This window comes from Egretta garzetta, unplaced genomic scaffold (assembly GCF_000687185.1).
Source record: "Egretta garzetta isolate BGI_Z169 unplaced genomic scaffold, ASM68718v1 scaffold233, whole genome shotgun sequence".
Taxonomy (NCBI): domain Eukaryota; kingdom Metazoa; phylum Chordata; class Aves; order Pelecaniformes; family Ardeidae; genus Egretta; species Egretta garzetta.
In genome coordinates this window covers 1,126,446-1,154,036 of record NW_009259194.1, presented here as the reverse complement: position 1 = coordinate 1,154,036, position 27,591 = coordinate 1,126,446, and the positions used below count along the sequence as shown (strand labels likewise).

Genomic DNA, 27,591 nt, shown 5'->3' with positions numbered 1-27,591 from the left:
AAGCAGGGTGTTGCTGCAGAGTCAACATCTTCAAGGCAGCAGCCACGTCTCAGCAGGCAAACGGCGAAGGGACTTCAGCCGCAGCCCTTGCCTACACCTCAGCACCGTGCCAGTCGGATAACCAATGCACGCTGAACTTTTAATTGTTGGCAGTAGTATCGCTGCGGTTTAGAGCACGGCTGTAATTTTGCAGATGCTAACCCCTTAAGCGGTAGTTGCTGGCTTCACCATGAGACACTAGGGAACAGAATTCATTTCTGTATTTAGTCCGGCATTCAAGGACTGAGAACTGAGAATTTACACTGGTTTCACTGGGCAGGGCTGCCCCAGCAGCCGCCCCGGCAGGCTGGCTAGGAAAAGGCCCCAAAAATCACAACGCAGAAGCTAGCAGAGCAGTAGGGGAAGAGCTCAGCAACTGCAAGAATACCTGTAAATAGAGAGGAGGAGAGGGACGGGAAAGAGGATAAAAAGCAACCTGACAAGATGTATTCTATGCATACTTTTATTAATAAAATATAAGATTTACAGCATATGTCAATGGACAGTGTGCTTAGAGAATCATCTAGTTGGACAGTGTGACACCAGAGCCGGTAGCTGGTTTTGGCGAGGCGAAATTAAACCTCAGATGACACGCCAGGGACCACCGCTACTGACAAAACCTTTCCCAAGGCTGGCTTTAACCCCCCCCCGAAGCCGTCCCCACACGCACAGCTGAGGTCCGAGAGGCAGTTTCGCTTGAAGGCAGTATTGCTAGGAGGCTGCACTTCGTTCTGTGTGAAATCTACCTGCTGGGTTTTGTGCCGTCTTCACATCCTCGCTTCCTTTTGTGTCTGCACTAAGCAACTGGTTCAGGTGTTCAGTGCATGGCTCGGGATACACAGACGCGCACGCGAGCGGCGGGCTTGGCACCAGGACCCTCCACCTTCCCCCAAGAGCAGTCATTAAACCGTTCTTCGCAAAATGGAGATGAACTGTACCAGCTCTGATGCAAAGGAAGCTGCTAATTACCTCTTTGCCCTTGCGATAAGGTAAAGAATAAACCTTGGCCCTGATCCTGTGAACACCCAGACACATGATGAACGTTACTCAACAAGTCGCTTCCTTAACGATTAGCACGTATAGTCATTTGAGTAAAATGAGTCACATGCTATGCAAGTAGGAGTAGGGCCGACCAGTTTATTCACCCATTGGAAAACAGTTGCTGTCCCTGGGGCAATTAAATTTTTTACAAGGCTAACAGGTGGGGGGAAAAAAAAAAAAAGTAAAATCCTTACAAAGGCTCATGGTCAGGCATGCATGTTACAAGACAAATACTGTATTTAAGAGAACCAGATCTAATAATTACAATTTTTACATTTTCAAACCACTGCACAAGGACTTAAAGAAATCAAAGTATGGTTGCAATAGTCTTGTTAACGACCTCTAACCCAGCCATAATTTTACAGCAGAAACAGTATCTCAGTTGATCAAATAATAGGTAATTATAATGCCTCTCTAACTAAGCCACAGAAATAATTTAAATGTAGGTAACTGAAAATTCTCCCCGCCAAGGTAAGGTCACTACAACTTTAAACTTCATTCTGAACGTTTCCGTGAAGGAAGAGTAAACCTAAAAAGCACAATTAGCAAAAATATCTGGAGGTAAAAACTCATGAGCCTTATAAAGCATCAATATCTAGTTCATCTTTGGGTAAGCCTTATTTGCTGAAGAGTTTAAATCTCTCCAATAACTAGGAACACTTATTTCATGCAGCTTCTGTACTCCACGCATTTTCTGATCCTTGCGCCGTTTAAGGTTTCTGTGAGTGCAAGAACTTTGCAAAGCCAAAAGCCAGAAGAAATACTTGCATGGTAAAACTACATTTCCACTCAGTTACCGACAGCAATAAAATACAGAAAATAGAGCATCTCCGAATGCAGTGCAGTAATTACCTAGGTCATCACATGGTATTTTGTACTACGTAACATCATACTGCCAGGCAAGAATTCAAACAACTTTGTAAAAAGCCACAGGGGACTTGGTACTCTTCTGAAGAGGGCGTTAAAGGCATTGTATCCTAAAACAAGGCGTTAGAGAAACCAGGATGAAGCCAAACGTTAAGACATTAGTCCCATAAAATGGATTTTAAAACCTGGAAATTCTATTTCTGTTCCAATTTTAGCAACAGTTTAAAAAAAAAAAAAAAAAAAAAGAGCCTTGGAGAATACAGGAACAGTAACTGACCTGTTCGGATTACGGCAAAGTGCGACAGCAGTTTATGGTTTTGGAGTGGAAGTGGCCAACGCACACTGCGGCTGGTATTCTGGTCATTCATGAATGAATGCAGATAGTTGTGAAATCCCTCCCTCTCTTCATTCCCATGAAAAATAATTAATACTGGTTAAAATCATTACAAAAAACATCATTTTATTTTCATGCATCTAAGGTAAAACACAGAGTATTTGTATAAAGAGGTAGATTAAAAAAAAGAAAACAGATTCTCCATTCTTTGTCACTTTTATTCAGTAGTTTGTTTGTTTTTTTTTTTTTTTCCTTATTTTCTCTTTTTTGGTGCCAGACATGGCAAGGAGTGATTACAGTCAGCTGTTTATTAAAACATTTGTTGCAACACAGACCCCCTTTACCACTGACCCCAAACGGACCCATTTCATGTGCTTTATTTTGTTGTTTTTTTTTTTTTCTATACACCACCACCAAGGCTAGGTGGAGGGGGACGAAGGGGAAAGGGGGAGTCCAGGAGGCCAGAAGGAGGAGGAATGCTACAAGCCACAGCAAGAATGAGCTGTATTTAATAAAAAAAGGGGGCCACGAATGATACAGTAATGAGGTTACACAATTAAATCCCATAGCATGATTGAAGGCTTTCCCTGTGTTTGACGTCATCACAATGGAAGGCATAAAAAGTGGAGTAAACCGATGTTGATACAGTCCAATCTAGTCCATTAGGCAAGATGGTGCAAGTAGTCATTTAAATTAAAAAGTGCCCTATCCTCACCTAAATGGCTAGCAGACATGGAGAAGAACGCAGTGACGGATCAACAGAGCTTTCTCCATGTAGCTATAGAAGTGTGTTGTCATATGGCACATTTTTAAACACTGGAAAGGGGTGCCACAATGGACCTCTCGCTCTCTTTCGTTTACAGGTACAAATGCTAGATTCAACTATTTCAACTATGCAGGAAGTGGACTCTTCAGTTAGGAATGCCAACCCTAATTCATTTTGTCTTGAAATATATACAAGTTGTTTGTAGTAGCTACAGCAATGATGTTTTCCTTAGGATGCCAGGCTGTGTGTAGAATCTTCTTGTTGAAGTCTAGGCTGTCAACACTGATTTCATCCTTCTTTCGCTTACCACTTGCGCATACTTTACGGGGCTTCAAAACCGTGCGGGGTTTATTGTTTTCCCGGGATGCCTCTAAGGTGATGTCTCGCTTTGTGTTTCTGTCAAACATTCTGAAGAAGTTGTTGTAAGATCCCGTCATGACGATGCTGCAGAGAGAAAGAGAGAAGGAAGAAAGTAGCGGCTCAGTCGAAAATAACCTCTCCTCTTACGAAACCTCAGGGTCTCAGCTACGACCCTGCCTTATTATCCAAGCAGAAAGCAGGCACCCTTGCCCATACCTTCTACAATCTGACGTGAAACCAAGGCATTTGAATGTTTTACAGATTTTTATTTTTTTTTTTTAAAAGTCTCTTTTTCCTTAACTGGCCCTTTTGAAGGTACAGGCTTTGTTATCTGAGCGCTTCAATTTGAGTGTCATCATTCAATCTGCTTCTCATGCACACGTGGGGAAGCGGTCTAAGGAAGCCCAAATACTGACTGTTAGCCATGCAATTTCAGTTTCGCCCAAGCTGCAGGACTATAGGTACTAACATACCGAGTTTGTGATGATACCTTACACAAGATCCTTATTCTGTATCAGCTTTTCAGCGGAAGTTTCCCTGTCCTTCCTTTGCCTCAAAAAATTACTTGAGCAGACAGATGTCAAGTTAAAAAAAAAAAAAAAAAGCTACCTCTGACAATATCGACGGGGATACAATGAGCTGGCTTGAGTCTAGCAAGTAAGAGGTTCGTGACATGATCAACACAAAAGCAACAGCTGTCTCAAGTGGTATTACTGGCTAGCGAACCGTGCCCCGGCAAGGCAAACTTGACAACTCCTTTCAAGAAAAGAAAATTCCTAGAAGGTTTTTCCCAAGCGTTCTACCTGTTGACAAAGCAGCTTGAACAGAACACACACACACAGGGTCCCCAACAGCGCTGGGGCAGCTTCTTGCAGTTAGAGCATCAGTCAGACAACGGGGTTTGAGTGCATAGGCCTTATTCCCATACAGTTTATTCCAAAGTCAGATCATAACAGAATACACAGGAAAACAAAACACGAAACAGCCACCCTCCCAAAGAGAAACCCTAGGGATAATAAACCAGGTGGATTAGGGTGTTGGTAGCATTTCACCAGTTAAAGTCTGCAGACAACCATCTCTTACCGCTTTGCCCATCGCTCCAGTTTAAGCAGCTGGAACATTTGATTAGTATTTCATTCCAGCAAAGTACTAAACTCAATTTCTAGTCAAATTCTACATCTCTCTAGTGCACCAAGGCAATTCTCTATAATCCTATGCTACAACATGAAGGGATAAGAGCTAATATACATACGCTAAAGTCTGCTGAAGTACTAAAATATGATCCAAGCCAGTCCATGAACAAAATCAGACAGGTATTTGAGGCCATGCTTCAAGCTGCCCGTTTGAAGAATGACTTGGAAAGGTCTTAAGTGTATATAGAGAAGAATTAAACTTGCCTGTCTGATCCATTCCAACAGCATTCAAATTTGTCAAAAATGCAATCGTTCTCATAGAGTGAACAAAGTTTACTTCTGAGGTATTCATGCACCTGGAAAAAAAAAAGTTAGATAAACTGAACGAATACTGAACTTGCATACCTGTAAAAGAATTGTCCTAAGTTCTGTTCCAAAGTAACTATGCACCTGACAGTGCTTCCACCCTACTCCCAGGAGCACGCACAGCTCCCTGCTCCAGACTGTATGGATGAAAAGCAAAAGGAACAGAGGCATGAATTAACATGCTCTGCCCTCCAGAGATTTCAAATCAACTCAAATAGCAGCAAGTCACTCGGAGTGGGGAAAGAGACAGCTCCCAAAACTCGGCAATTCTGCAGAACGCTTTCCCTCTCTGAGCAGCTGCCATACCCTCACGACCCTTTTGGTTATCTGAAAGGATTTATCAGACTTTGCTTCTTTCTAAAAATCATGCTTTGGCGACTGATCTTCTTCCAGTGATGAAGAGGATCCCTTCACAATTTTTTTTGTTTTTAAGACAACACCACAGCGATTTTTCAGTGCCAGCCAAAAACATTTTCTGCAAAGGAGATGTTTTACCTCCTGTTTTCTTCAGGAAAGAAGAGGAGAATATAAAGCCAACTGGTGACTCTAAGAGAGATGTGCCATCTCATGGCTGAAGATGACCTTTCCACATTTCCATGGTGTCTAAGAGGGAGGCTTTTTTGTACCCAAACATCCCTTTGGGTTCTGCAATCAAGCCTGCAAATAGCAAGATCCTCTAGCACGTGTGTGGAACCCACAGATCTCGCTGATGCTTTGCCTGGACACAGGGGTCCATAGACAAAAATTTAACTGCCACATCAAGACTATTAGCAAGACTCAGCATGCTTCAAGGTTTTCATTTCTAGCCTACATCATCTTCGCCAAATACCTGGTATGTTTCCACAGGTCTATTTTCCATATTTAAATCCCAGATCTTCACTGACAGGTAATCTCTAGTCATCATATATCGACCACTATGGCTAAATTTGACATCAGATATGGAAGAGATGATTTCAGAGAAAAATGATCTGTTGCTAGGATCTTCTGGTTCTTCAAACACTGTATAAAAAATAAGATAGGCACTTCAGGAGGTAAGTTTGTCTCATCCAATACAAGAAACACCAAAATTAAGTTAACGTTTTCTCAGTAGGCTTGCCACGTTGGGCTAGTCTGGCTGCATTACATACAGTAACTTTCAACGAGAGCACCTTACGATACAATTGCCGTACGCGGAAATATTTTATTTTTGTAGCAAGTCAAGGTCAGCTTCTAAGTAAGTGAACTACTCACCATTATTTGGAGTCTTCATTCACACATGGAAGATAGCAAGCATCAGTTACAGACCAAGCTCAACTAGTAGTTGACCTCCTGAAGTCTGCAGAAAGCCATTCCTAGTCCTATTGTCTAGGATCAGCTTAAGCAGCTAATAATTTTGCTCACTACTTTTACTCTGGCAAAATATCCATCTAATTTTTAAATTTATTTAGATTTTAGATCGATTCAATATACTATAGAAAACCAATATGAATAAATACACACACATCAGTGTTTCACCTAACAGCAAGGTATCACACTCCACAAAGAGACAACAAACAACGCGGGGCAGAACTTACGTTTCGAGTGTCTGTCACAGAGTGCCGATGCTCTCATATCACAGAGACGAATGGTTCCTTTACTGCTGCTGTATACAAACGTATTACAGCTGTTTGGGTGGAACTCTGCAGCTGTGATCACCTCTGTGAGCTCTTCCATGTTGGCAGGCTTAATATCTACAATATCTACAGCATTTTGTTAAGAAATTTTCTCCAGTTTTCGTAACATACGTTTCAGCTTTAAAAAGTATTCAGCAACGCTTCTTCAGTTCACAAAAGGGTATCTGAAATAGCCAAGCAGAATTAAAACAAGCCAATAAAAGCAAAATAATGCTTGGAATTTAGAAGCGGGACAAGGCTTCCACGCTAAAGACTGTGGGACCCAGTCACCAACTGGATAAAAGTTAAAATCAAGTCCCACAAGTTGCCTACAAAGCAAGACTGCAACACCACATTCTCTATCAGTTTGAAGTTCATTCTTACAACAGCAAAAGCCAGCTTAATTTCTTTTTTGCTCCACTTCAGCAGTACTTAAGTCTATACTACATGTACGTCACCTGAGTTTTTTCACACAGAACTTTATTTTGCTTAAATTCTGATTACACTACTACATTATAAAGAAGGCATGTGTGATTTCTGCTCGGGATCCTGCTGATTTATCCACAAATCTCTGCTCCAGCAATGGGACCAAATACCTTCTCCTGTGATCCTACTGCCTGCAACATTTGTAGGTGCACATGCGAGAGGGGCTGACGGGTAGGTTAGAAGGTAAAAAAGAATAAGCGTTGTTGAGGTGGCACTCCCCTGACTTGCCTCCTACTGCAAGTCAAGAACATTTTCGCAAGATAGTTTCCTGTAATGCTGCCTTCCAGAACTGCACATTTAACTTGAAGCCTTAAGCTTTTTTCTCCTTTAAAAGAGTCTGTTTTTCACCATGCAAATGAATAGTTCTCCTTACATAGCTCACAACGAGCTACCTCTCCAGAAGTAAAGGTCCTTACAACTGCTAGGGAGAAATAACCCAGAAGCATGCTATATAAAAAGCTTTTCATGAAAGGAAATAAAATCCAGCAGTTTTGTTGTAGCCAAGCTGTTCCCATCATAGAAAACAACACAAAAAAAAGATACTAAAACTTCTGTCTGTAATTTCTAGGTGCCACAGGTTAATCCGCAAGTCATCTGCAGATAAGTACGTTTCATAATCGCTATTAATGGAGATGGAATTGATGTGATACGTGTGAGCATTGGCAAATATTCTTCGTGGACTAGCTTCAACCATGAGGTCCATGGGCCTGAATACTGGCACCTGCAAAATACAAAGCAATGGAAGTTTGAGATGCAAGCGTACTACAAACACACTGGCACTCATCATCACGGTCCTTCAATACACCAAGCCAATTAATGTAACTCAAGACCACCTCAGAATAAACGTGTCTGCCAACTGGCATCACAAAAAATGTCAAGTTCATGATGGGGCAGTTACTCACTGAGCCACGGGGTAATCTGTGTGCTGTTTTTTGGGAGAGGAGAAATCTCTTGAACGTGGCTAATTCACAGCGAGTGAACTACTCACCCGTAGTGTTGTAACTGTAGTAGGATCCCTATACCGTCCATCTTCTTCCTTTAAATTATAACCCTCTGGTCTTTTGTCCCTTTCACTGATTTTCCATAACTTTATTGTTTTATCTGAAATGAAACAGCCACAGTTTCAAACTAGAGCTCTAGCAAAAGGTACCAGTCTTCACAGTTGATGCACTTTAACACGAAGCCTTCAAAGTTTCAAACTAGAGCTCTAGCAAAAGGTACCAGTTGATGCACTTTAACACGAAGCCTTCAAGCAAGACAAGAGCACCTACACGTACCAAAAAAGACAAAAATACCTCTTGGAGAAAACAAGACAAAAAGCATTAAAAAGACCTCCTCCGCAGTTTGTTCTTTTTAGAAAAGTGACAGCAAGTTTCAGTTAGCATCAGGATTGTTACGAATGACTAATGTAAGCTCTGGCACAGCTATTCGCATACGAAGGTGCTGAACGACAGCTTGGCCAAGCCCCTCTGCTCCAGAGCAACCACAGCAGCAATGACCAACGCTCCACCCCATGCCGCGGGGCCTCGGTATCCAGTTACGCCACAGCAGCGGTGTAGTTAACCAGGTAACCCTTGGGTAGCCACATCCCTAGATACTTGCATTGAAACCCAACTTGCTTCCAGCCTTTTGAAAGTGGAAAGGATTAGACAAAATCCCAGTAGCGTAGGTTACCGTGCAAAATTGACTGTTAAGTCGGAACTTACCATTTGTAGACAATAAAAACTGAGCAGCATTTTTCTGGGGTAACCACCTAATTTTGTTGATCTTCTCTTCAATTTCTAAACTTTTCAAGTAGTCAAACTCTGGTTCATGGCTTTGAAAGGTACTGTAAACATTGTATTCTCCCCTACTGTGAGACTGGGTTTTGTTCTAGAAAGAGAACGAAATGATCAAGATATGTAGGCAACGAACAGAATGCTTTTCAAGGCTGCAGGCAGAAGCCAGAACGAGATATTTATATTTATGCAACAAGATATACAGGCAGACTGCTAATTAGCATAAAAACAGGTTAGGACTTCTTCACTCTGTTGTTGCCTATGCCAGATTTGCCACGAGTATCCTTTGGTGTACCACTTGCCTTATTTCAACAAGCCATGAAATGAGGATCATCTCTTCTGCAAGAACTTGATTAGAGTTTCTACTATTTTGGCTAAGAAAGCATTAGAGAAGAAACTGGTATCGCAGCAGCTTTTGATTCCTAGTTTCCAGAAACTCCCCTCAGCCATGTGAATAATATCTCCAGCACGTTCTCATATTAATTCTGAGCAGCTGAATTTGCAAACTAAGATTTTGCCTGAACATTCTAGGCATGATTTTTTTTTTTCTCTTTAAAAAAAAAATTCAAAAATCTTCATCATTCTCTCATCCTCAATTTTTCCACCCTGTTTTTTAAGGAAAGTATTCCCCAAGAGAAATACACATGGCAAATCTACCCTGTGGGTAAGTCCAGCTTGCTAGCACACTACAGAGATCCCACACGTCACCTCTACATTTATACAAGCATCTCTGCTATTCTGGTTTATAATCCCCACATTCCTCGAGACCTTCTAAACGGCTGATGAAGCTTTTTCTTCCTCATGCTGGAGATGAGGGGAAAAAAGCTTAACACCTCTGCTGAATCCATCTTTGACATTAAGTCACACCCGCAGTTAGCTTGTTCAGGATGGAGCCGTTTGGAAAACCAAAAAACCTCCAAACTTCCATCATTCCTCTTTCTAAAAGCTACGTTTTAGGCAGCGGCTTCCTAGCACTGATATTGCACCGCATGGACTGAACCTTACCTTACCCATTGGAGGGAATTTTAACAGAAAACTGGAACCATTTCTAAAATAATGCTCGCTAGGTGTACCTGAAATTAATTCAAGCTTAATTTTGTGATTCCTGTTCCACCCATTTCAAGAGGCTGCACCTCTCCTGTGGTATGTTCTTGTCTAGGGGACTTCGCTCCTTCCTTCTCTTGCGCATCTCGTGTCCATCCATTCGTGTCATCCCTTAACACCTCACTAAAACATACTTCTTGACATGATCCTTGCTAGCCCACGTATGTCACATTCCTTGCATCATTTTCTCTTGCTTCATACCCTACAGTAAGAGCTGGCAGGGATTCTTACATTTAACAATAAGCTGGGGGGGGGCAGGGAGGAGGGAAAAGTGGATAAACGCTTACAAATAAAGTTTGGCACTGGAATATTGCACCACACCTATCAATTACACCGGCTTTCCCACCCTAGAGAACGGAAGGAACTTTGTTCTAAGTTTCAGTTAGCCCTAAGAAGTTAAGCAGGGTCACGGCCTAGAACAGGCAACTTCTGAAGTAAATCTATTGTGCTTTAGGAAATACTGGTCAGGATTCAGGGAACTTTCCCTCAATTCCATACTCACCATAATGACTGAGTCTTAAATATACTTCTTGTGTATTCTAATACAACTCTACAGGACTAGAATAGTATGTAAAATCAGTAATATATGATATCCGTCCTTAGGATAAAAGCAAAATTTAAAGCAGGTAGTCTTGTGGCAAAAAAAAAAAAAATAGAGAAAAAAAAATCAAAACAAAAGGTGTTGGCCCAAGTGCCTTACGTTAAATTCCAATTTAGGTGATTACAGGCTGCCTACGCAAATTCCTCCTTCAGTTTCAATTAGATACAGTATTCATTTCCTGCCCCAAACTTATGTAACGTCACCCGCTTCGCACTGCGAAGGGCTGCCACATTCCAACCCAGAGGCGGCAGCACTCTGGCAGTGGGTGAAGTTACACAAGCTTGTGTAACTCTATACAGAGCGCTCGTGTTAAGTGTTTCTCTTCCTCTATGTACGGTCTGTAAAGCACTCTGAAACGCAGCGTGATGGGCGGTGGTACACAAATCCAACCCAAATCCTTTGACAATTCTCTTCTAGATACTCTTACGTATAAAGCTTGCTCTAGACAGTCGTGCATGTGGTGTATCTAGCCACTAACGCGTTAGGGGATCCAGCCCCCAGTGTTCATTCCCTGAACACCAACGAGTCAAAATTATGCCAAAACCAATTCTGTGCAACTTAATCTGATAACCCAGGTGGTTCTTACAATACCTAGAGTCACAGATCATCAGAACATGAGCCATGGGTTATGCATCAAAACCAGAAGTAGTCATTTAAAGACAACCTGAGCACAGGCAATGAGCTATTTAAGCTTTCAGCTACATTAAAGGATCCTTAGAGGATGCAAGCTACAACTCAAGAGTTTAAAGAAAGGAAAAAAAAAAAAAACACCCAGAATAAAAAACCCAAACAACCCACCACAAGAGTTTGTGCCCAAAACTACAGGCAGGTTACCGTAAGGACATAGCATGCTCATACATACTGTGTTCATCTCTGACTCTGGCCAACGAAACTTCGGAAGAGGCTAGTCAGGCAGGAATGTCCCACTAGATGGCACCAACTGACCAAAGGGATTTATTTGTAAAGGGAAGATACGGCACTTGAATTACCTGCGTACCAGCAGCAAGCAACTCGTTCTGTTGGACTGTGGAATTGTCACCATTCAGGATTTTGAGAGTTGAAATTCAACGAAACGCTAAGGAAAGGAGTACGCTCTCTACAGCTACCTGAAAGGAGGCTGTAGCAAGGTGGGCATCAGCCTCTTCTGCCAAGTAACAAGCGACAGGATGAGAGGAAACAGCCTCAAGTTGTGCCAGGGGACTTTAGATGGGACATTAGGAAAATTTTTTTCACCCAAAGGGCTGTCAGGCTCTGGAATGGGCTGCCCAGGGAAGGGTTAAGTCCCCATCCCTGGAGGGATTTAAAAGCCGGGCAGATGAGGTGCTTAGGGACAGGGTTTAGTGGTGGACTTGGCAGTGTTAGGTTAACAGTTGGACTTGATTATCTTAAATGTCTTTTCCAACCGAAACGATTCTAGAATTCTATTCTAAGTAACAGCATGACTCCTCTAGGCAGTGAGATGACAGAAGTGCCTTTTTTATCTTCTCCCTGAAATAAATTCTAACCAAGTCAACTTCTAACTATGGCCTTCATTAAAAATCAAGCACTCCATCTCAGCTTTCCCGCCTTTAACATGGAGTAGAGGCTCTTTCGGGGCATTAGAAGATTTAGCTGTAGAATTCTGCGAAGACCAAAAGAACAAGCATAAAATAAGAGATACCTTTGCTGCTCTAACCTAATGGGTACAGGGGAAGGGAGTTTCATTGTAATGATCGTTTGGGAGGCAGTGGTGGTGTTGATTTTTGTTTGTTTGCTTTTAAAATCCTTTAGTGACTTAAGTTACATTAGTTTTCATAACACGAAGCTGTCCTCCTAATTCACTTCAGCACTGCAGTTATGTTGTAATGTTCTGAGACTAATGCGAAACTTAAATCAGATTTTAAATCTCTGATTTTAGTGTTAGCGAGGGTACTCACTGCATAAAACAGCTTACAGAACTGGAAAATCTAAGCTTACATTGCCAAATGTCACACAAAAATAAAAGTAGCAGAAAATATTTAGTAATCTCTACTGATAAAAACAAATTGTTTTGGTTGTCAGGTACACTAACAAGCCTTGCTATTACTCATATGCAAATACTAATATTGATTGCTTATTTTAGCATAGATGCACCAACTTCCAGTATTAGAGTTGCCTACAGAGACCAGCACAGCGACCTGGTTTATCCTCAGAAGACCAAACGAAGAGATAATAAAGCCACAGATTTTGTATTATTTTGCTGAGAAATAGAAGTAAACCTATTGCACTGGATACCCTTTTCTTACTCGGGTTTTAGACAAATACACTGCTTGTGTAAATGGGTAACCATCTGAGAGCTAACTAAGGACACGCGTAAAGAAACAAGCTTACACTCTAAAAGAAGAGATGGAGGAGTTCTGTGCCTGATGCAGAGATGGGATGCATAAGAGAGAGCAGATCTCATGGGGGACAGACAGCTGTAATCAGTATATTTACAGCACAAAATTAAAAGTATACCCATTGAGTGCAGCGATTCAAACTTTCTTTATATTCAGGAACAGTGATGCAGACACAAACGCACTTTCAGTGGGGGAAAAACAATTTGTCAAGGCGTCGATGTTTGCAAGCTTTGCCTCCCCTCTCCGCTGCCACACTCTAAGTTACATACCAAGTAATACTGCCAACAACCACTGCTCTGTATAGCATTCAGACCAGCTAGCTGCTTTGTCTTCTAACTTCAAATGCAAGCAAAGTGACTGCAGACGAAGAAAAACCACCACTCCAGTTCAAAAGCAGCATGAGGGATGTAGCCCTATGGTCTGAAAAGAGAATTCCCTCTAGCACCGAGACTTTCCTGGGGGACATTTTAACCAGCAGAAAACCCTGGATCCGTGTACGCCATCTATGTCGACAGAACCTTCAACTATTTTACCTGATTGATACCAAAATGGAAAAGGACATCTTGGGTCACAATTATATACTCACTTAATTTCCACACACTCACAACTTTAATTTCCCCAACTACAGTGAAATCTGAAATAATCATCACAGCCAAGTACGAGTCACTGTAAAACGACCAAGTTCAGCTTCCCCAAGGTCTTTTTGCGTCCTAACCCCCCCCGTTCTGCTTTCACTCTAAACACTCTTTAGACCACAGCTAAAGCCCAGAATCTTTACATTAATTTCTAACAGTGTCACAACGTTCCCCATAACTTTTTCACTCTAAAATTTCGTTGTTTTAATCACTTCTTACACAGGCATGCACTTTATGTATAAAGTTTTTTATAAAAGTATTCTCCTTTTCTTTATAAAGAGAGTGAATGAACAGAATAAAACATTAAATATACTTTAAATAGTTAGCACTCACCTCCTGCTCCTGTTGAAAGATGACAACTCTACCTCCTTTGTCTCCTGTTGCTAACAACTCTCCAGAATGGTTAAATTCTACTGTAGAGATTATATCCGCTGCATAGGAACAAAAATAAACCCCACAAGTTAATAATACTTCTAAATACTAAGCGGCCAAGAAAGCTACGACGAGAAGCAAAAACGAAAGTGTATACTTCAATTCAGTTTAAGTATACTTATGTTCTAAAATACAAGTAGGGATTTCTTCAAAAATATAGAAGCAATTTTTTAAAGCTATGTATTTGAAAACCCGTTACTAGTTCACCATGCCAGAGCTACAAGTTCACTGTTGTGCACTAAATCGTTTTAATTTAAAAAGGTTTATATCATCGATTCTTAGAACTGTTTTTCTGTATAGTACAGAAATGGATTTTCAGTCTGTACTGTAACAGCAGAGACTGTGTATATACACATTCAGACCTTTATTTTCTCCATTCTTTCCAACAGAATTGGATACAATCATGATCCATGTGATCTCAAAGCTTTTTTTTTTTTTTTTTTTAAAGGACACTCTACACATTTGACAACTTGAGGGCAAAAACAGTAGGGTGGAGATGTTCAGACATCAGCTCTAAGGAATGCAAGCATGCGGAACAAAAACAGCTACAGAAAATGAAGAAATAAATTCAACAGACTGTCTCTAAAAAACTGGAGTGTCTTTTCTGGATGAGGAAGGTTTATCTTACCAGAAGTTTTTTTATATGGAGTGCTAAAATTAAATCGTGAATATACATAGACAAAAAACCTGCCGTGCCTAGTATCAAATTGATCTGTTTCTACAGGAAAAAAAAGAGGACAAATTACAACTTAAACTCAAGCACACCAATTCACATTTTCAAACACACACACGCCCTCATACTTTTAAACAGCAGCATCAGAAGCCAATCCATTCCTTGAATGCCAGCTTCAAATTGCAATACAACTACATAAATCTAATTTCCTGCAGAAGAAAGTACCTAAGATTTTTACATATGCAAGTCTTCAGGCTATTTCACTTTCACATCAGCCTAATGGAGATAAACAACGCATCGATGTTTTCTACTGGATGGGTTCTTCTTTTTTTTAGGGTTAAAAAAGGTCTGGTACCCGCTCTACAGCCTGGAAGCTACTGCTAAACAAAAGCTGCTCAGTCTGAATTTAAGCAGTCGCTCCTGCGCGGCGTATCACAGAAGCTATCTTATCACAGACAGCTGCAGGGTCAGTTCATTCTGAAGAGGTGAAACACCCAGGATTTTCCTCTTACTCATTTTAATCGCAAAATGAAACTTGCATCATTCTCGGGTTGTCCCAGGCACATGGGCGGTGGCCTCCGAGGACATCAGCGAGCTGTTCTTTAATAACTGCATTACACAGCAGCTACAAGCACGCAGCGTGTCTGTCTGAAAACTGCACAATGCAAAGACAGCCTAGACAAGCAGGCCAAACTCGGCTGCAAAATCCTCAGAGGCAAAAGATGCAGAGTCAGATTCTTGGCATGAACAGGTATCTATAGCTCAGTTGTGTTTTCTGATCCGCAGCATAAACTGCCATATAACGAAGGATAAACACAAGATTATCCCATCTCCGTCGACCTCTCTTGCCATGATTATCCAGCCCTGCTAAAACACAAACAGGCTCAAATTTCTCAGGAACACTGTGTTAAGGACATAAATATGATGTAAGCTTGTATGTAGATAAACCAGGATCCAGATCACGCACAGAAAAACCTTGATTCAATTGCACATAATTCCCCCACCTCGGAAGGTAACAGTTACTTCACCTTGTTCATAAACATGCGAATGAATGGCTGAAGTGATTTCTCATCTCTGTAAGACTTAAGACTGCGTACCATTCAGATGAAGATATGCCATTCAGTATGTACCTTTCACAGGTGAGCAGGGCATAGAGATCACATACAATTTATCAAATCCGGTATGCAGAAAGACTCAAGTGCAAACCAAGCAATCTAATTTTGACTATTCCATACCACGCAAACCACATCGCTGTAATCCTCTGATAGGAGAAGAGCTTAAGGAAATGATCAATTAATTGAAGAAAAACAAGATACTTCACCTCTCAGCAGTGAGGAGTCTACAGAATAATTACTGTTTTGAGAAACATTGAGAGATTTAACACTACAAGCTAAGCCAGCCTTAAACCAGAGAAGTCTACAGCAAGTTATCAGCAGATCTAAATGCGCGCATGTATGTGCAAGAACAGCAGAGCAAATTCACCTTAAAAATCTTACATACCCATCTAAGACCAGATGGATAAATTCATCATAGTATGTACTTCGTGAATGACACTGAAGTTTTACAAGGTCAAAATACTTAGGCTTGAAGCCTTATCATTAGAATAGGCAGCAACAACAGCCAGAAAAGCCTTAAATTAAGGGACAAACCCTCCATTTCCTTAGGTCTATTGATATAAAATATATTGTATTTAATTCTACAAGTTTCATAGCACAAAGCTAATCACTTTTCTGTAACAATTCTAGACATTCTCACTTCTTTCATTTACTTTAACATTCAAGACCATCCAAGCTTGGTATCAGTCATCTCCAAGCTGATACAAGTCCTGGTTTGTCTATAGACTCAACTGCACAAACGAACTTTCAGTACTAAGATCCCCACACCTCCAAAAAGTCCAGCAGCCTCTGTCAGTGGTGACAAGGTATTCCAAACTCCCCAGGACCTCATCAACACTATGCACAAGATATTTTCAAGTACTTGGATCAATTTTAAATTAGAAACAAAATATATACATTAGAAGCAATCACTACAGAAAATTATTAATTAGTTTTTAAACTCAAGCTACATCTATAGTCTGATGTGCCTTCTACACCGCAACCTTGGACTGTTCCCTTTCCAAGGACAAAACAAACATGCTAAAAAAGTAGGCAGAAAAATGATTTCTGCTTAACTAGTCCCAAAACAGGGCTGAGATGCATATTTTATATTAAAAAAAAAATAAATCAGTACTGTAAAGCAAAGCAACAAATCATACATTTTAAACGCAGTAACTCACCGTTAAGAATATTGTATTCCCATACCTTGGTCAAAGAAAGAGAGAGACATCAAGGCACTGGTGTTGAACTGGGCGGATTTAATAGTGTTTGAGAATTGACAGGGGAAGCATTTCATCTTCCGCAGTGCACTGATTCGCTTGTGTATTTTCATCTGTATTAACACCCTCGTTGCCAAATAAAATCAATGTTATCCTTTTCTTTTTAGATGGTAACTATAATCCCCATGATAGTTACACGTAGGGCTATTTTAGTCCTTCAGCGCTGCAACGGGCAAGAGAGCATCTCTAGAACGCGCTGCCTTCTCTCTGCCTCCTCCCTTTTGTGCATGCTATTTTTGCTGGAGTCTCTAGGTGGGAGTCTTGCAAACACAGAGGGCTGCTCTCACTGTCCAGAAGCTTGTAAATGATCCCTTCTGTATGCCAAGAGCGCTGGGGAGGAATATCTGAGGGAGAAGCAGATGTATAGGTGCTCTACTGACACCGACGGCTTTTGGGAACAGGATGCATTCTGCTGTTTACTGCTGCATTCATTTCAATGCCCTCGTCTTCAAGCACCAGTATCAGAGATAAATAGCCACCAAAACTTTATCTGAGAACCGTACCCCGCACAGGATACGGTTAGATAGCATTATCTGTTAACAGACTTCCACCAAGTCACCCATGCCTTGAGAGATCGGATCTGTCTCTCTCCAAGCATCTCGAGACATCTTTGACACCGAGATGAAGCGTGACATTTCAAGTGCTGAGATTTTAAAACACTACAGGGCAACATCAAACACACAAGACCAAGCCATCATTCTGACAAAAGGGAGGAACAGGATAGAAATGGATATCTACATTCCTGTAGAACACCTGCAATACCTGTACTAAGTTTCTTCCTCTTGCACAACTTGAGATAAACAGCTCAAGGGTTACCAGAGTTTTTAAAACTACTTCCTGGCACAGATGTATATGGTTGTTCTTTAGTTCCACTTGAATATCCCTTCACAGGCGCTTGTTAACACTGTAGAAACACTTCTGAGACTACTAAATACTTCCAAATAATGGTTTTCAGTGATCTAAAAGCAAAGGAGGGTTGGGGGGGGGGATCACCTACACACCCTGAAGCCCATTTACTGCCGTTGCACATATACAGCCCTGAGGGAAAACGTTTTGCAGCAGGTCAAGTGAAACGCTATAACCCAAACCAGAACCAGCAGAGTTGTATCCCTACCTCAAAACTACAGCCAAACCAAGCCAGTGATCTTAAAAATCCCACCGAACTGTAAAGAGTTCCGGCCCCGACCTGTCAGCACACGCCAACAGGGCAGAGGCTGCCGCCCCAGGAGCCCTCGAAACCTCCTGACAGTTCTCCCAGATACAGCAGCTACAATCTAGTTTCTTGCAACGGCTGTCAGGGTTGCTTTTTCTTCTGCACACAATCTTTATTTTCACCACCCGCTCTAGGCTTTTTATGTATTGTTTCCATGATACATCCTCACTTCAAGTGCTCCAATAGAAATCAAAACCACCACAAGGTGTGGACACTTGTCTTCACAAGATTCAAGTAAGCTGAGCTCTTCCCGTGTCAGACGTGGAGACAGGAACCTGAAGAACCAAAGGAATCAAAACAAGGCGTCTAGCGTTGACAGAGAGGGGGTTGGGAGCAAAGACATTTATCTCCAAGTTTCGGTAATGCTTCAAGTGACATGTTTGCAGTTCGCCAGGTGAAAGGGAGACATACCAGAGGGCCCAAGCAATTCTTAACCGGTGGCAGACACACGCTTCTGCTGATTAATCATCTTGCGAGAGAACAGCCACTCAACACAAACCTAACTTGTTTCCTAGGGGGCTTCTGAAGATAACAAAAACATAACTTCAGAATTTTTCGTCCATATTTATTACACCAACTTTTGCTATTTTGAGTAATTCACCTGTCATGTCAGGCAGGACACAGATGGTTTGAAAAACTGAGGCACCGGGCCAGTGCGCTTCCAAGAGATGACCAGTTCAAATGAAAGTGGGCGGATTACACTGTTCAAAGATAGATGAATAAAGGAATCGGACACATCTCAAAATGCCTTTTCTCCCTTTAAAAGAAAGCAATGTTTGCAATAAGAAAAACCTCAGCGACAGGTATTAAAAAACATTTTCACACTTCGGGGGCCGTCCAGGCTTTTCAGTGAATGCTGAACAAGAACCACGCATGCGCTAGCAGAAGCAAGGTTTCTGAAATAATAGAGAAAGGCTGTGCTAAAGTTTTACCGCTATCAACAAGTCTACAGAATAAGGGAATAAAACAGCTTTATCAATTCAAACAAGCAAAAGACGACTATAATCCAATGACTTAGTTCCAGAAGGCCCATTGTGACCCTGAAAAGCGATTCTGTATTAAATTTGTTTCCAATAATAGAATAAAAGGTATTTTATTAGTACAGAAGAGGCTATCTATTTTAATGTACCATGAACTTTATATAAACTCTGCTTATAAAACATGCTTGGTAGGCAAAACATGTCACCTACTCTACAGCAGCAAGTCAATCACGGCAGTGAACAAAGAGCGTCTTTATTTCAGCAGACCTAAAAGGTTTCTGTGCAAGTTTTTGGAATCACGTTGATCTGCTGCCTAAGCAGAGAGCAAGTAAATCAGTATGTTTACACAAGTGGAGCAATCTCCTGATGTTTCCAAGGACCGAACAAAGAATTGTAGTATTTAAAAAGCATTTTGGTACTTCTTCATTGTTTATACACCTTCCCAGTGGCTCAAAATGCCGTTTCTGGAATTTTCCAAAGGAGCAATTCAAACAAATCTCGTGCATAACGCGGAGCAGATTAGTTACAGGTTGGTGATTCTGTCCTAAGGACTAAAAAGACAATTCACTGACCAAATGCGGAGCCTACTTCCTCAGTTTGCCAGCCTTAAGTTAAAAGAAGCTATTTTGATCAAACTAAGCATCAATTCATCCTTCCAAGGATACTTCAGAAACTGTCTGGAATGGGAACCATTAAAAAACAACTTTTCAGATTATTATTAAAATCCAAGGAAGCTCAAAAAGCCTGAAATTGAGGAAGCAGCATAGGAATGGATAAACATCATGAGGGACAAAGACAGTGGAATATTTGAATTCAGTGCAGAATTACTGAGCATACCAGACCCATTCTTCCTAGATTTATCCCTGAAGATAAAGTCAACATGCTCAAAACTGAGCAACAGTACCTGTCCAGGAGAACCTGCAGACCTAAAGTAACTGGAAATAACCTGTGAGTTGCTTGGTCCTTTCTAATCCCAGGTGAAGCAAAATGTTCCTGCTTCAGATTACTAAACAGATGCAACTTCCAAAAACTCAAGCTCAAGTCACAGCTAACGGCAGAAAATGGTGACTTTTTATTGGACTTTCTTGTTTCCAGTAATGATTTTGTTTTGGAGTTATGTACTTCATTGTTGGGGGGGGGGGAAAAAAAAGCAACCAAAACACTAGAGAGAAAACAAAAGCTCCTCCAAGGCTTCAAATATTTTAAGAAGCTACACAATGCACTCTGAATGCCTGAGTCATCCCAAAATCACCGCATTGTTTGCATGTTTTTGATTTACCACACTGATCAAGAGTCCTAATATACTGCGTATTAAGTCTCTTAAGCTAGATAGAAAAGTGTTAATCTCAAAGTGAACAGGAATTTTTTTAAGATTGAGAGAGAGACTATACATGTGTGTTTGCAGAGAAGAGACCTCCCAACACAGCTATAGGCACTGGGGAATGAATGAGAGAGCAAAATGGCAAGCACTGTTTAGTACTGATGGTATAAAAGAAAACACCCTCTGCATTCCAGCCTCATCCCTAATTTATGTATGTATAGAGGGGGAAGGGAACACAAGGATTGTATACTTTAAAGTTACCATGACCGTTTTACTATTGACTTCATTTCCCTTTTCTTCATTCACTTTCAAGAGTGATTCTCTGCATTCATTCCGTCTCTCAGAAGTGACTAGGCAACAAAACCAAAGGCAGCTGGGATAAGGCATTTCTACTGTTCAATTTACTTCAAGAGTCATTCCAGAAGTCCTTTACATAGATCTCTTCTTTACTAGGAGAGGGCATTAAAAATATATTCATTTCTCAGAAATATAAGGACAGGATGAAATACATGAAACGCAGCAGTAAAGAAAGGGGTTACCCTTATGGCAAAAGAATTCCCTTCTGTGCCATGAAGCACTGCAAGAGCCAACTGCTTACTTGTTCCTCTGCTAAGTACCAGTCCTGCAACACTGCTGCATACAAAGAGCACACAAAGCACCTTAACAGCGAGGGGAGTGGAATTTGTACGCTGGCCAGCTAGCTTCACGCTGCTGCTGGCCCTACCAGGGTTAGAACACAAACATGCAGGAGCCGAATGCAGTTCAAGCAGCAGACAGTAATTAAGTCAGTTTTGTTGGCTTGTGCAAATCATGGCGATCTACACGCAGGGAGAAAGATTTACAGAGTGTTCTCCAGCATCCACATCCATTGCAAGTGCTCCAGGCCCTGTGATGCTGAAAATCAAAACCATGCAATCATCAAGAACTCATTTTCCCCATTGATTTTGAAGGGATTCTAGTGCTGTTTGGTAAAGATGTATTTAAACGTTGAGACTCTCCTAATCCTATTTACATAGGTATCTGTGTGTGATAGACACACACAAGATACCAGTCTCCAACCAGTGAACACATGTAGCACTTCACATCTGAAGTTCACTGCATAAACTACTCACCCTAAGCAAAATAACCAAGTATATAAGCCTTGTCAAACAGCCCTAAAACCCCGTACTTCCCTCAGTTTCTTGGACTTTCCTATATTCCCAGTTCTTTTCTTTTATTCAGTCTTTCCTCTCCCCCCTTCTTTGCCAAGCTTTGATAAAAAAAAAATAAAAATCACTTTCTAGAATAGGCAAGCCCTAGTTCAACTAGAGTTCAACTGTGGATTTGAAAGCCTGAGTGATTTACTCATTATTACACATCTTATTTTTAACTTTCTATTCAGTTCCCTAAAATAAAGGTTGGACCCCTCCTGATAAAGCTTTTTCCTGTAGGTTCCTAAGTTACATTAACACTCCTGATGCCTACCTTGCAACTCTGCTTCAGTTCACAGTAGGCCAACAGGTAAGGAGGGTTCTACCCTTCGATGGCAAAGCAGGGCTCATGTAGTATCCTTAAGTACACCGCATCCTCCTGAGATTACTCTTTACGCTGTCAAACCTGCATACTAGCAGTGACAGTAAGAACTTGGTTATCACCAGCCTTCAGAAGCAGGAGCTTGAATTCAGCCACTTTTTTTTAAATGAAAGCAGGAAGAATAGAAGGGAAGGAACCAGTATTTATATACATATAAATATATATACATATATAAAAAAAAAGACAACTATTTCATAGCATATAGGGGTATTAGGATGGCTTTGAGTTTACAGATGCATTTATAACATGTTCTTAGATAGTCTGCAGATAATGCAACTTAAGTACTAAGCTCAAAACAATGTTATTCTGTGGTTTTGTAACTTTATGCAAACAACTATTTTTATTAAGCCTTCTTAGGAAACACAACAGTTACCGTGCAGCCAACTTCCATTCCCTCCCACTGAAATAATACAGCAATACCAGCCTTAATCTTGTTGCCATTGGTTTTATGTAAGGCTAGTAATTCTCCTAAATAGCTTTACTAGGCTCAATGCTCAGAGTACAACTCCAAATCCATCTGCCCTACGCAACAGAAGCCGTTCCTGTCTGCAAAGCTATAGCGAGGTGGCCTTAGAACTGCAACCGAAGGGACTCAAAACCCGCTATGAGTTGGAATACTAATGAATATGCAGATGAAGTATTTTACCAAGGTAATACTAAAGCAGGGAACAGGATCACCGTCTACCAAAATAAAGTGCCTCTCATCTGCAAAAGCAGCTCCTTACACATTTGAAGGTCTTTAAGCGATCTTAAGTTAACCTTGCTATCAAAGCAACTTCCTTATTTAAACTCCATTCATAGAACGCACGCTCTATGTTCAATAGTACAGTCTAAGCTGTATAAGGAGTAGCACGCTAAATATTTTAATTCCTGTATTTGGTAAACAATTTCTGTGCCTCACTGAGCAACTGCTGTTTGTGGGCCAACATCAGTAAGCTTCAACATCTCCATTCAGGTCAAGTTTCCACCACCATATTCATCACCAGTTTCTCCTATGGTCCATTTCTGGACTAAGGCAAGAGGCCAACAAACAAGCATGCTACCTCAACAGCAACTTTCAGAAGTAGCAGAAATCACTACAGGGAACACTCTGATCCTGACCTCCGACAGACATTACCACCACCTCAAACTTTTGTGAATGATGCCTAACACACCGCAGTTACGTTAAGCAGTTTGGGTTTTGCAACGCTAACAGAGTTCATTAAGACTGAACTGAAGGCATTAGATGAGCAATTTTGCTGGGGGCAGGGGAAGGAACAAGCTCAGGAGTAACCACATCTCCAGACAGCACAGTTGTAGTGGCAAAAGGCTATCAAGCCCACAACCAAAATGCCAGTTAAGTGCATTTCTATCTGTATGTACAGGCTGCACAAGCTTACACTTACAACTGTTTCCTAACTAAGGTCAGAATTTGTATTGCTAGAAAGGAAATCGATTTAAACCTCAGACCACTGGCTTCCTGTCTCCATCTATAGTAGGAAATTCAAAGTCTCCAGTATCCATGACTCCAAGACACCTGTGGTGGCATTAGAGAAAACAGAGATGACAAACAGTAGCAAGTCGAAGCGCTCTGAAAACAGATGTGTCATACACCAATGCAAACTGACTGGCCCCTGCTTCCTACCACTTAAAACGACATAAAATTGCTTTAAAGTTTGATCTTTGTGAAAGGAGTGAGAGCATTCACATCAAAATTTGCTATGAGCTTTGGAAAACAACTTTTACACCTTAAATCAATTTAAAACTGTGATCCACCATGGAACTCGTAAAGCAACACCTGTACCACAATTACTGTAGCTACTGGGCTGTACCTGACTGGAGAGGTTTCATTTCTGCTCACCAAGTCTGGCACTGCATTCTGTAATTCTGTTTATGCAAACTTCTTTGTACACCTACAGAAGAAAAAAAATCCTATAGGGCTAGTACATGTTAGCTGAACGCAATCTTGAACTGGTGCCTTGAACCCATTTCATCTGATGTGAGAATTAAATAGTTTTGGTTTCTTTTTTTTTTAACCCCAAATTAGTTAATAATAAAGCACTTCAAAATTACTGTGAAAAATCCTCTCCTAACAACAGCAGATAGAAGAACGTTGTCTCTATATAAACAAATGCAAAGCTGTTTGGTTTCTGGATAGAAATCATTAACCCTCATGACCTTGATTAATTACTTTCTATTTTTAAACCTGAAGACATTATTGCAGTTCCTTTCAGAACAAATGCATAGGAAACCAACGGGCTTCTTCCACCAGGTGAAAGAGAAAACACTGACCACAGCAGTATCTTCAGTTCACAAGAGGCTGCAAACCAACCGAGCTCCCAGTACCTTGCCCTGCCCCTAAGCCAGACATCATCTAGCTGGGAGAGCAGAGTGAGGAGCAGCCAGTGGAAGTGCGTTCAGAGAAGCGGGAAACTAAATACATTTACAACCCATCAGTCCAGATGCAAACACCACAAAAGCTCCAGCTGACTTGGCTGCCCACGCTTAGGCACTACGTATTTAGCTAATGAGGTTAACGTAGCTCCAGCATTAGGTCATGTCAAGAACATAACACAGCGTGGAACTAGCGAAACATTAGTTGTAGCCCTGCCTGTACAGCTTCCAAGTCCTCTGGGAGCTGCCTTCACCTGCCTGTCACTAGGACCTCGGAGGGTGTATTTTACACATACGCCTAAGCTGATCTATCCTACGACTCCTCCCATCCTGGAATTGAGGGGGGTGGAGCGGGGCATGTGTGAAGCTTCCTACTGTCCTCTGCCACTCCAGAAGACTACCACTATCCAAATAATTCAATCCACAAGTTACGACAGAGCAGAGACATTACCAGTTCAAGACAGAGCCATTTTTCAGTTCAACGCAAGTTAGATCAGCCTGAAAATACCTCAAACTCAGTAATAAGGGATTCTTTAATACCTGACAAGCATTCCCTTGAGTCTCTAAAGGCATCCTCTGCCTTGAAACCACAAATAGCATTGTTCTGGACTTTTACAATGCCCTACGAAAGGCAACTGAACCTCAAGGTGGTCTGAAGCACCACACAGATATTTTTAATTCAACTAGTTTCTAGTCTTTGCAAGAGGACTTATGTTTTAACTTGCGGAACAAATCTGGTTAGGAAAGCAACAACTAAGTCAACTCCCCTCTTTAGATCTTCATTACATAGATTTAGAGTTTTTCCCCCAATGAATACCCTAAAGAAGCTATTCCAACAAATGAGACTCTACCTTACTTTGTTAGTACTGCAAGCATATTTAGAAAAACTAATAGATATGCACAGATACACAGGGAACGTTCTACTAGGGGAAAAAAGCAAATGATGAGCATTTAGTTTAAATCTCTTAATACCCAGGCTTCCCCAAACTCAAGTAGTCCTTAAAACATGACAGGAAGCGCCTATTTGCTTTTCCTATTCACACTAATTCAGGTCTATTGTTGGCTGAAACAAAGGTCTTTCAACCTGCATCACCCGTTCCCAGGACATTTGACACCAGTTTATTAATATCATAAACATAAGAGGCGTAAGTGGCAGAAATCCAGACCCACTCCTGGTACCAGTCTTAAATAACCTTAGAAAGGCGGCTGCATAATCTCACAGGTTGTGGAACTACAACATTTATTCACAACTAGGAACAAGCAGTTAAAGGTCACAGCTTCTCCTTGAGCCTGTTCTTTGCAGCCACTGCAATACTACACAATAAATAATAAAAAAAAAAAAACCAAACCACAAAAACCACCACAACCAAAACCCAACCAGCTCAAGTATGTCCACAAGCTTTTCTCTCTCCAACCAGCAGAACTGTTCTGCTTTTAAGCAAAGAGGTAGTCAACAGCAAATCCAATGTATCAGGATTTTTAAATACCAGCCAGCTGTTCAAGGTGAAAGCTATCATGGGGTTCAGTTTTCTGAACTTCACAAAATTCAGCTGCTGAGAGTTTCCAACCTGTGAAGCTTAAGTCTATTTTCAGGTGGGGAAAGAGGAAGAGTGGCCCTCCTACTGAATATGTGTCACACCTAGTTTTGCATCAACCCCTTTTCGATTGCAGCGAAAACTCCTCTTCATTTGAGGTTAGGATTATCAAAAAAAAAAGATTGTGAACACTAATTTCCAGCCTCTGGATAACATCGCCTTCAGAAGCTACGCACCCCTAAACTAAGTTGCCATCTATCGCTCCATCAGAAAGGATGGGTTTAACGGGAAATATAAATAAAAAGAACAAAAACACAAAGTAGAGAAAACATACTACCTAAGCAACATCTGTGTTTAAAAACCTAGATGCATTGTAATTCTTGGCTTACTCCTTTTGAAAGCATCACCTACTAAATAAAAAGCCATCTGACATTTTAGATACCTGGCCTAGGTATGTCTGTGCCCCACTCTTGTCACAGCACTTAACCTGGAAAAATGAAACGTCCCTGTTTAGATGCAAATAAGAAGCCCAAACCTTTAGGCTTCAATCAAGCACCACAGAATTCTGGCGACCAACAAAGTTTGTAACAGCCCTGAACAGTCACATAACTAAGCCTTCCTTGTGTGGTTTAAGTACACTAAAAAAAAAAAAGAAAACAAATATGTGTTCTCTGCATGGTGCTGCAGCAATATAACTCTACCCAAGAACAACTTTTTTTTTTAATCCCAAGTGAAATTAAGCTAAAATGTAAGCCCGGTAGAACATGAAGTCTATGGTTTGCTTGAAGGAGGAAACCAGCAGTGTCAGTGTTCTCTGCTCCCGCAGCTTATACTACAGAGAAAGAGTTTGAGCTATTACTGCAGACGCAGTGATGATTGACTAAATGACACAAGAAAGAAAAAGAGCTTCCTCCCCTTTGAATTTTCCTGTTTCAAACATGTACTATTACAGGGACTGTGCCCCTCAACCATACATTATCCCTTTAGGCAAAGTAATCGTACTAAGCAGTACAATATACGATCCGCACCAGTTACATTTCCTTTAGAGAAACACTGTTCAGCCAGCAAAACCTACACTGATTTATGAGAGGTCTTCCTGGGCAAAGATGACAGAAGGGTTAATTCATATTTGTATTGTGCAGAATTCAGCTGGGGAGTCACTCATCATTTTGGGCCTTTGTACAATCGCATACAGATCACACATGCCTAATTTATAGGGGAACAAAATTAACTCTAGCAGGAACTAACTTCATGCCCACAACTGCGTCATTCAAGATCCCCTTAGGTGCCCAAATGTTCTGTCACTATCACTCACAAAACTAAGAGACTTACTGAGCAATACGAGGAGAATTGAGACAAGAAGGATTACAAATAACAGCTTTTCCTATTTCTGCTCCAACACAGCCTCAGTACTCTGGTACATGACTTGTTCCAACATATTTTCTGCCTACAGAGCTTTACCTTACAACATATCATTAATAAAGCTACAGCAAAACCATTTCTGCATACCTAATTTCCAACAAGTAACATCTCAATCTTAGCGCTGCTGCAGACAAAAATTCTTTACTGATTTTCCAGAATAAACTTTATGCTGGAACAGAGAAATTAAATAGCAACTCT

The 27,591-nt window shown here is 41.0% G+C and overlaps 1 protein-coding gene across 2 annotated transcripts in view; it reads right to left on the bottom strand.

The window, feature by feature from the left end:
• Window positions 1–2,660: 2,660 nt before the first annotated feature.
• The window catches only part of PPP2R2A (protein phosphatase 2 regulatory subunit Balpha), a 39,710-nt gene continuing 14,779 nt past the window's right edge, over window positions 2,661–27,591 (bottom strand). Inside the window, exons 1-9 of one of the 2 annotated variants that reach the window (XM_035891362.1) lie at window positions 14,293–14,820; window positions 13,832–13,929; window positions 8,730–8,895; window positions 8,012–8,124; window positions 7,567–7,744; window positions 6,460–6,624; window positions 5,736–5,905; window positions 4,805–4,896; window positions 2,661–3,491 (exon numbers count right to left, since the gene is read on the bottom strand). In XM_035891362.1, coding sequence (XP_035747255.1) covers window positions 3,212–3,491; window positions 4,805–4,896; window positions 5,736–5,905; window positions 6,460–6,624; window positions 7,567–7,744; window positions 8,012–8,124; window positions 8,730–8,895; window positions 13,832–13,929; window positions 14,293–14,392 — 1,362 coding nt within the window. In that variant the 5' untranslated portion in view covers window positions 14,393–14,820 and the 3' untranslated portion in view covers window positions 2,661–3,211. Of the gene's footprint in view, window positions 3,492–4,804; window positions 4,897–5,735; window positions 5,906–6,459; window positions 6,625–7,566; window positions 7,745–8,011; window positions 8,125–8,729; window positions 8,896–13,831; window positions 13,930–14,292; window positions 14,821–27,591 lie in introns of those variants that run through there. The other variant, XM_009635788.2, reaches the window with a different exon arrangement.